This window comes from Sprattus sprattus (assembly GCF_963457725.1).
Source record: "Sprattus sprattus genome assembly, chromosome: 1".
Taxonomy (NCBI): domain Eukaryota; kingdom Metazoa; phylum Chordata; class Actinopteri; order Clupeiformes; family Clupeidae; genus Sprattus; species Sprattus sprattus.
In genome coordinates this window covers 25,012,803-25,022,241 of record NC_137920.1, presented here as the reverse complement: position 1 = coordinate 25,022,241, position 9,439 = coordinate 25,012,803, and the positions used below count along the sequence as shown (strand labels likewise).

General features: G+C 43.8%; 2 protein-coding genes across 2 annotated transcripts in view; one reads left to right on the top strand and one right to left on the bottom strand.

The window, feature by feature from the left end:
• egln1b (egl-9 family hypoxia-inducible factor 1b) overlaps positions 1-3,547 on the top strand; it is a 40,521-nt gene extending 36,974 nt beyond the window's left edge. Inside the window, exon 5 of the mRNA XM_080833499.1 lies at positions 1,852-3,547. Coding sequence (XP_080689625.1) covers positions 1,852-1,907 — 56 coding nt within the window. The 3' untranslated portion in view covers positions 1,908-3,547. The remainder of the gene's footprint in view (positions 1-1,851) is intronic.
• On the bottom strand, positions 2,623-8,913 carry LOC308368743 (hatching enzyme 1.2-like; the record flags this gene model as incomplete). Its single annotated transcript, XM_080842996.1, has 9 exons — positions 2,623-2,664; positions 2,950-2,972; positions 4,171-4,298; positions 4,519-4,600; positions 4,909-5,066; positions 5,785-5,902; positions 7,535-7,678; positions 8,584-8,608; positions 8,848-8,913. 9 exons carry the CDS (start codon positions 8,911-8,913, stop codon positions 2,623-2,625), a joined length of 786 nt encoding a protein of 261 aa, XP_080699122.1.
• Between the last annotated feature and the right edge of the window lie 526 nt (positions 8,914-9,439).

Genomic DNA, 9,439 nt, shown 5'->3' with positions numbered 1-9,439 from the left:
TGATTTAGAGCCCAGTGTGAACCTTGATGATTTAGAGCCCAGTGTGAACCCTGATGATTTAGAGCCCAGTGTGAACCTTGATGATTTAGAGCCCAGTGTGAACCCTGATGATTTAGAGCCCAGTGTGAACCCTGATGATTTAGAGCCCAGTGTGAACCCTGATGATTTAGAGCCCAGTGTGAACTGAACCTTGATGATTTAGAGCCCAGTGTGAACCTTGATGATTTAGAGCCCAGTGTGAACTGAACCTTGATGATTTAGAGCCCAGTGTGAACCTTGATGATTTAGAGCCCAGTGTGAACCTTGATGATTTAGAGCCCAGTGTGAACCCTGATGATTTAGAGCCCAGTGTGAACCTTGATGATTTAGAGCCCAGTGTGAACCTTGATGATTTAGAGCTCAGTGTGAACCTTGATGATTTAGAGCCCAGTGTGAACCTTGATGATTTAGAGCCCAGTGTGAACCTTGATGATTTAGAGCCCAGTGTGAACCTTGATGATTTAGAGCCCAGTGTGAACCTTGATGATTTAGAGCCCAGTGTGAACTGAACCTTGATGATTTAGAGCCCAGTGTGAACCCTGATGATTTAGAGCCCAATGTAGCCCTGATGATTTAGAGTCCAGTCTGATCGGAGCGATGGCTGCACATTGGAAACTACTGGGACTGACTCAACAGAGAACAGGAACAGGACGAGTAAAGTTCTCTTCAGATTGGGAGCCGGTATTGGAATGTAATTACAGTCTTTCTAGTATTAGTACCCGCACTCTAAAAGCTAAAGGAATTGTCCTCCAAACATGTTGTCTTGCCACTTAGTGCTGGAGTCGCATCCACTTCCCAGCATGTAATATGATTAGGCTGATTTGACTTGGGTGTGCAAACAACATTTTATCTGCTTGTCGGTGTGCTCGGTTTTGTCTTTCGAGAACACCCTGAGAAAACAAGTTAATTTATTAATAATGAAGTAATTAAGTAACTAACACAAGGCTATCAGTCCATCAGGCTAGACTATGATCTGGTTGGGCGTAGTCCAGTAACACACCTGCCTTAGTTAAGACTGACTCCCTGGACACACGTAGTGCTAGGCCTTATTGAAACAGCTTAGGGCTGAAACAAAAGCGTGACGCTAACAAAACCATTTTTTCCTATGGTACGACGTGCACCGAGCATTGCGTCTTTCTAGCGTTTTTTACCTGCGCTTAAAAGTTTAAATATTCGTAACTTTTCAGTGCAAGGCACGGAGGCGAACAACTCATCAATTTCACACTCGGCCCAGGCAGGTTGTGTAGGTAGCTCCGATTTATAGGTGCCTGGCAAAACAGCCTGGTGCCCCTGCGGCTGTTTTGCCTGCCACACTTTGCCAAGGTGATTTTAAAGCGTCTATGTTTTTAGAAACGAGTTTGTTGTATTTCAGCCCTAAGGGTATCGTTGGCCTTTTCACTATGTAGTCAGCTGAAATATTTACTCTGTATTATCATTATTTAGTGTGATTTATTTTTATTTTTATAGTATTTAGTGCAACATTTAGTGTTCTTTGATGCAGACGTCTTGTATGTCTTTGGTGGTAGAGACTGTCTTGTACAGGAAAGCACATAGTTGTGTCCATGGCCTTATTGTGCTGTTCTCTTTCTTTTCCCATTTAATTTCCCCTCCATCCTCCTCTTTTCCTCTGCATGTCGTTCTTCGCTCTCCTCATCCTGTCCCTTTCCTGCCTCCCTTCATGCTCATTCTTTTCATCTCATTTTTATCTCTCTCTCTTTCTTTCTCTCTTTATACCTCTCCCTTTCTTTCTTTCTCCCCCTCTCTCCACATCCTCCACTGCCTCCCTCTTCCTCTCGTCCTCTCTCACTCCAGGTGCAGGAGAAAAGGGAGTGAAGGTGGAGTTGAACAAGCCGTCGGAGCCCAGCTAACAAGCCAGGGGAAGGGTGTGACGGACAGGGACAACCCCCACACTGACCCCTTACACACTGACACACACACACACACCAACACACATGGACCCCTTACACACACACACACACAGACATACACACACACACACACGCACACACACACACACACACACGGACCTCTTAAACAGTGACACACACGGACCCCTTACACACTGACATACGGACCCCTTACACAATGTTGCTTCTTGCTTCTCACAAAGGACTAACGACAAGGGGAGTGGGAAAGAAGAGAACAGAACAGGAGAGGAGAGAAGGAAAGGAGGGGAGAGAGAGGATGGAGAATGGATGAAAGTCGGTTTGCAATCTTTTTTTTTTTTTTTTAAACCAACCTTTGCCCCCCCCGCTCCTCCCTGTCAGCTAATTTGTTTGCTCTTATTTTTGTTGCGATGCCAACGCGTTTCCAAGGACAAGGACATGGACATGGACATTCCTCACCACTTGCTTACATGTACATTCAGTTTCCCCCTCAGTACTTTGTGCTTCTCAAGTGAAGAACACGGGTGTGGCCACAAGTGGCAATGAAAAGAGTTGTGATCCTAATGCATGTATTTATCTCTGTGTGTGTGTGTGTGTGTCTGTGTGTGTGTGTGTGTGTGTGTGTGTGTGTGTGTGTGTGTGTGTGTGTATTATACACATCACAGTGTATACATGTATGTGTCCACATTTGCTTGTCTCACAGGAATTGAAAAGGGTCTAGTATGATGTGAGCGAGCTGCTGAGAGCACAAGCCACACTTACGGTTATTAAACTTCACAGAACACACTGTCCACCTGTCCATCTAAGACTTAGCCTCTCTCTCTCTCTCGCCCTCTCACTCCCCCTATCTCTCTCTCTCTCTCTGTCCTTCTCTCACTGTCTCTTGCTCCCTCTCTCTCTCTCTATCTCTCTCTCTCACACCATCTCGTCAGGACGAGTCCTCTCCAGGTCTGTCTTTAACCCCATTATCTGTCCTCCTGTCTCCCTGATGTGCTCCATGAATGTGTTTCTAATGAAAAGGTACCGTGTGGTCGTCATGCCTCCCAGCTGTGGCATCAACACCATTTTCACATGTGCACAATTCAAGATTGTCCACCCACCTACAGACACACACACACACACACCTACACACACACCTACACACAAACCTACACACACACACACACACACACACACCTCCACACACAACTACACACACACACACCTACCCACACACACACAGACACACCTACCTAAGTTGAGTTGATCGCATGTTCCTTTTTTTTCTTCCATTTAGCGGAACAAGTGCTTTTTCTTTCCATGATTGCAACCTGCGTGAAGAGTTTGACTGTGTTGTCTTTTTTTCTCTCTCTCTATATATATCTCCTCCTCTCTTCTGTTCTCTCTCTCTCTCACAGCTATTGTTTTGTTTTTGTTTGTTTGTTTGTTTTTGCCCAAGTGGCGGCGTTGCTGGAACTTGCCCCGTGCCAGTGATCAGAGAAACTTGTGTCTGTTGTTGCAGACGTAATGTCTCCATTGTCTTAAGAGAAATTACCAGAATACCAAAACTGACATCTTCTACCTGTCTTGCAGCTCTGGATTTTAAGAAAAAAAAATAAACATTTACAGGTTTTGTAATGTAATCTCTGACTCCAAACTGATTTGATTTTGGTATGTGATTTCTTTTGGTCTTGAGCGCCATCTTGTGGATAATCTGGGTTTACATTTAAGACATGTACTTTTGTGTACTCTTGTTCTTTTGTGTGTTGAGCTGTGATTTACAAAGTGTTGAAAAATAGATTCTGTAACGTACTATTTGGTACACCACTAATCATTACTTGCCCTTCCATTTCTGTGCTCAGTCAGACATTTTTTCACTTTTCAAAAGGTTCAGGTAGTTACGTTTCTTTTATTATTACCATTATTATTTTCCAACAGACAGAAAAGCTCACTGACTGACTGACAGTAGTCCCAAAGCCCCTGTTCTAATACACCTCTTAAATACATTTCATATTCTGAATTTAAATTAAAAAAGTAATAATCATTTTAAAAAAAACATACATATGTCAAGTCAGCCTTCGGCAGCCTCAGCTCAGTTCTCAAGTTTCTGCACTCATAGATTTACTCTTCATCTGCAAGAAAACAGTTCATTCTATAGTCAATACCTCACAACTGTGCTGTTAAAAAAAACTTACAAATTGTCTTTAACAAACAAGCCAGGTAAATAAATCTTTGTTGGGTTGTCCATCATTGGTTCAACACTTACCACACTTGTATAACCTGTTGAGCTTCAAAATGTCAGTCTCCGACAGGTCAGTCCTCTGTCCAATTATGACTCTGGGGTCAGGAATCGGGATGATGGTAGCCTTGCCGAAAGACGAGGAAAAGGAGTATCTGACCAAAAAAAAATGTACATCTGAGTTACTAGTGGTTCACTTCAAGGCATTATTACGTTTTTGTCAAAAAATTGCGAGCCAACTAGATAACGGCCAATAAACTTGCTATGCAAACAACAAAGCAAAGCAAAGGCTGGATGTTTCATAACCAAAATGTCTGCAATCGGTCATCAGTCCACAGCTCTGTGGGTTTATATTAGGCATGGATTTTAACTCACTTTCCGTAATGCATGACTGAGCCGTAGTCATACGTTGTGTTCAGATTATCAGTGTCCCTTTTAGCGAAGTTGCTGGAAGCGCCTGTGAAGAGAAAGTGGAAATTTCAGGTTCAGTATGTTTTCCTTTTTTCTGACAGAACTTCCATCCTAATTAAGATACTGAAGAAGAAAAATAAGTGGAAAGGCTATATGATCTTACATGTTTCTTTACCTTTGTACCAAATGAAATGGCATAGTTAAGTCAATGATTTTAAAATGCACTGAGAGAGTTTAGGCTCTGGGCTCTGTTAAGCGCCTAGAGGCAATTGTATTGTTATGGCGCTATACAAATAAAATTGAATTGAATTGAATTGAAAATGCGTTAAAAAAAACGACACTTTTATATCTCACCGTTTGGGACATACTCCCAGTTGATTCTGACATACTTGTCCCGGTCACTCCTGGTGTGCTCGTGGTGAAAGCCGAGAGCGTGAAGAAGCTCGTGCTGAATGACCCCGGGGTAAAGGCAGCGGAAGGCGTTCAGGGAGACGGTCTGTTTGCCCCCAATCCTACCAACGGATGAGTAACACCTGCACCAGAAGGCATTCACAATTTCTGTTGATCAGTGCGTTTGTTGATCCTGAGATACTTCCAACCAATTATGTATATAATTCAACTGGTAGAACTAGGTGGTAAAAATGAAGTTGTAGGTTAAATACCAAGGGAAAAGACATACAGACTGATGCAAGGTATGTAAACTGTCACTGTCGCTTTGGGGAAAAAGTGCCTGCTAAATTAGTCAAAGTAGGCATACAGACGCCCCAAAAGGAAAGTACACCTAAAACAACCCTACACATTGCAATACTTTTGTTACCTGCACCATATCTTTCTTAGTCGCATCTTTGAAACACATTTTCTCAGTTTTTTAGTAAGTGTAGACCTGATTTGACTATATTAAACACCAATTATCATGGTGCGAAGTGATAAGACACACTGTCACTGTGAAATGTATCCCCCGTAGCATAACTTTAGCACCGTATCACCAAACCCTGGTGAGGAAAGTAATGTGTTGGAACGCCTCTAATAAATGTTTCATTCATTGCTAATTATGAAGCCTTATATAAACAATGGAAACAATAATAAAGTCTGATCTTATCAATGTTTTTTTTAGGTAAGGTTACGTAATATGGTAGATCTAGAAGCTTTAATTTACAATGGCACTGCATATTGCACCTTAAATGCAGCCCAAACCGAATGCCAAACCCATGTTTCCTCTCCTGCGCTTACCCGCTCTTAGACTCGATGCTGAGGTAGTGTACTTGAGCGGTGTAAGGCACAAACCGAACGCAGGTCTTCTCATGGAAGGTGTTCATGGCCTTCTCAATAGTAGCCTTCTCATCTGAAACTGTGGCAAGGATCAAACAGTAGTATGTTAATTATTATATCACTATACTAAATTCATTATAGTTGTAAACGGTCATGTTCTATTGTATGTGCTCTTGCCTAACCAATGTCACAAACTTATATACTACATCCGATGTCATAGAGTATAACACTCATTCATCAATGAACATATTACATATCTCATGATTTTAACAAGAGCAGTATGTGAGGATGCTGTTTATTGACTTTAGCTCAGCCTTCAATACTGTCATTCCCTCCAAACTGATCACTAAACTCAGTCACTTGGGTATCAACACTTCCCTCTGTAATTGGATACTGGACAGACACCAGTCTGCTTGGATAGAGAACAACACCTCCTCAACCCTCATCCTCAACACAGGCGTGCCACAGGGCTGCGTGCTTAGTCCTCTTCTCTACTCCCTCTTCACCTATGACTGCAATCCTGTACATGGTTCAAACACCATTGTCAAGTTTGCAGACGATACAACGGTGATTGGCCTCATTAGCGACAACGATGAGTCGGCCTACAGAGAAGAGGTCCAGAAGAGGTTGAGCGTTTTGCCAGCTTCAAGTTCCTGGGTGTCCACATCTCTGAGGACCTCTCTTGGACCCTTAACACCTCATCCATAGTAAAGAAGGCACACCAGCGTCTCTTTTTCCTGAGGAGACTGAAGAAGGTCCATCTGTCTCCTCAGATTCTGGAGAACTTCTACCACTGTACCATTGAGAGCATTCTCACAAACTGCATCTCAGTTTGGTATAGCAGCTGCTCTGTTGCCAACCGTAAAAGACTGCAGAGGGTGGTGAAAACTGCCCAACGCATCACCGGTTCCACTCTCCCCACCATTACATCTGTCCAGAGCAAGAGATGTCTGCGAAGGGCACGCAGCATCGTCAAGGACAGCTCACACCCCAGCCACAGACCCCCTCTGGGAGGCGCTACAGGGTCCTGCGTTCCCGTACCAGCAGGTTCAAGAACAGCTTCATCCCTGCGGCTGTCACCCTGCTGAACTCTGCTCCACGGGGATAGCCCCCCCACCCCTTCACACACCTCCCCCTGTGACTGTTCTCCCCCCCTCCAGCAACTGAACATTGCACTGTACTTCACTTTACCACCCCCCCTCACCCTGGCTTGACTGCCACACACCCTCCTCCAGCCACTGAACATTTGCACCATAATGTATTTTATACTGTATCCACTTTACTGCATTAGCTGTATTTATTGTACTTTTCTACCTCATTCACTTGATTTCACTTGTTACCACCAGTATACTTACACCTGCACTTTATTTACTTATCATACCTCACTCCTACCTCAATTGCTGCTAGTCTAAATTCTGTTTATATTACAATTATGTGTCATATTCTAACTCATATTTATTCACTTATTCCACTTACATATGCACATACTCATACGCACTTTTATTACTATTTTGCACTTCTGGTTAGATGCTAAACTGCATTTCGTTGTCTCAGTACTTGTACTCTGTGCAATGACAATAAAGTTGAATCTAATCTAATCTAATCTAATCTGATTTTAATCTATTAACCTGCTGGATGGGCACAAGGCTCAGAATGAATCATCCACAAAAACAAACAGAAGACAATTATATCTCCATTTTTTGTAACTCACAGAAGTAGTTGTCAATGTTGTACGGCACTTCCACAAGTCCCGCGGGCGACTTGCTCCACCTGCAGTCGTAGAAGGAGTAGCACTTCATGGCATTCCTGGACCTCGGCATGGCCACATCTCCCTCCATCAGAGTCCCGGAGATCCCTTTGGGAAGAACATTTGAGGAAGACTGGGTTTCTCTCTCTCTCTCTCTCTTCTCTTTACTCTCTGTCTCTCTTCTTCTCTTTTCTCTCTCTCCCCCCTCTCTCTTCTCCTCTCTCTTCTCTTCTCTCTCTCCCACCCACCCTCACTCTCTTCTCTCTCCCTCTCTCCCACATGTTCAGTGCAGTTATCTACTCAAAGCTGTTGGTGTCATGCTTTACCTCTGTTTGCCTCCAGGATTCTTGAGGAGATGTCAACTGCCTCATCCGTTTCTAACGAAAAAAAAAAAAAAAAATGTGCAACGTTATCTTCAACATCTACATCAGCCCAATCAACTTACCAGTAGCTACTAGTGTTGGGAAGATGAGCTAGAGAGCAAGAAGGAAAACAAAAGAGAGAGACAGAGCAAGACAGAAATAGAGAGAGGGGAAGACAGACAGACAGACAGACAGACAGAAAGGGGGGCAGACAGACAGAGATTGGGGGACAGACAGAAAGAGAGATAGGGGAGACAGACAGAGAGAGGGGCAGGCAGACAGAGATGGGGGGACAGACAGAAAGGGAGATAGGGAGCAGACAGACAGAGAGGGGGATACAGAAAGAGAGGGGGGGCAGGCAGACAGAGATGGGGGGACAGACAGAAAGAGAGATAGGGGAGACAGACAGAGAGAGGGGATACAGACAAAGAGGGGGGGCAGGCAGACAGAGAGACAGAAAGGGGGGGCAGACAGACAGAGAGATAGAAAGGGGGGGCAGACAGACAGAAAGAGAGATAGGGGAAGACAGAAAGAGAGATGGGGGGAGACAGACAGAAAGAGAGATAGGGGAGACAGACAGAAAGATAGATAGGGAGGAGACAGAAAGAAAGAGCGATAGGGGGGACAGAGAGACATAGAAGACAAACTTACCCTCTGGACTGGACACGTCGTGGTCCTTAGAGAGACAGAGATACAGTATGAGATGGATGAGTACAGTACGTTCACGTCAGTCTACGCACTCTTGATGAGTACTTTGTGCAACAGTTGGATTATTTAGCCAAATAAGGTGGAAAACAGCATGGATGTGTAAGACAACATATTATCGTATTTCTATAAAACAACTATGATTACATAATATGTAAAAACACTGTGTCCACAGAATGCGTGCAGCGGTTTTGTTTCTCAGGGTCTTACCATTTGAGACAGGGCCTGAGACAGACCCAGCAGCAGAGCCAGAATGGAAGCCAGTTTCCTGGCCATGTTGCTCCTTCGCTGTCAGAAGATGCGACTGCATGTGACCAGTAGGGAAGCCGTTTCTATTCCACTACCAGGTCAGGGCATATATAGCGTCCGCCTAGAGGAGTGTTTACAGGTGGGCTTAGGTTTATGTCAGCATCAAGCACTAAAATAAGGATGGTGGATTACTCAGAAAATTGTGCTTTTTTTGTAGAAGATTACCAAAGTTTAGAGAAGGACGTCAATGACTGAGACGAAAAGAACCTTCATAAACTGAGATGCCAAGGATTACGGAGACTTGAGTGATCGGTGGACAGATATGTGATCACTGGTGCAGATGTCCTCATCAGATTTTGAAACGCTCTCGCTGTTAAAATGGAAACATAATGATACACATACAGACATCTTGCTATGATGGCAAGATATCACAACCTCATTATTCTGAGTTACAGAACACCTGTGTAGACCAGTGGATGACCAAAGGAGTGTCCCTTCGAGGCTTTTGGTGACACACCTTTGTGTTCGAACAGGAACAATGCCCCCTCTCAAC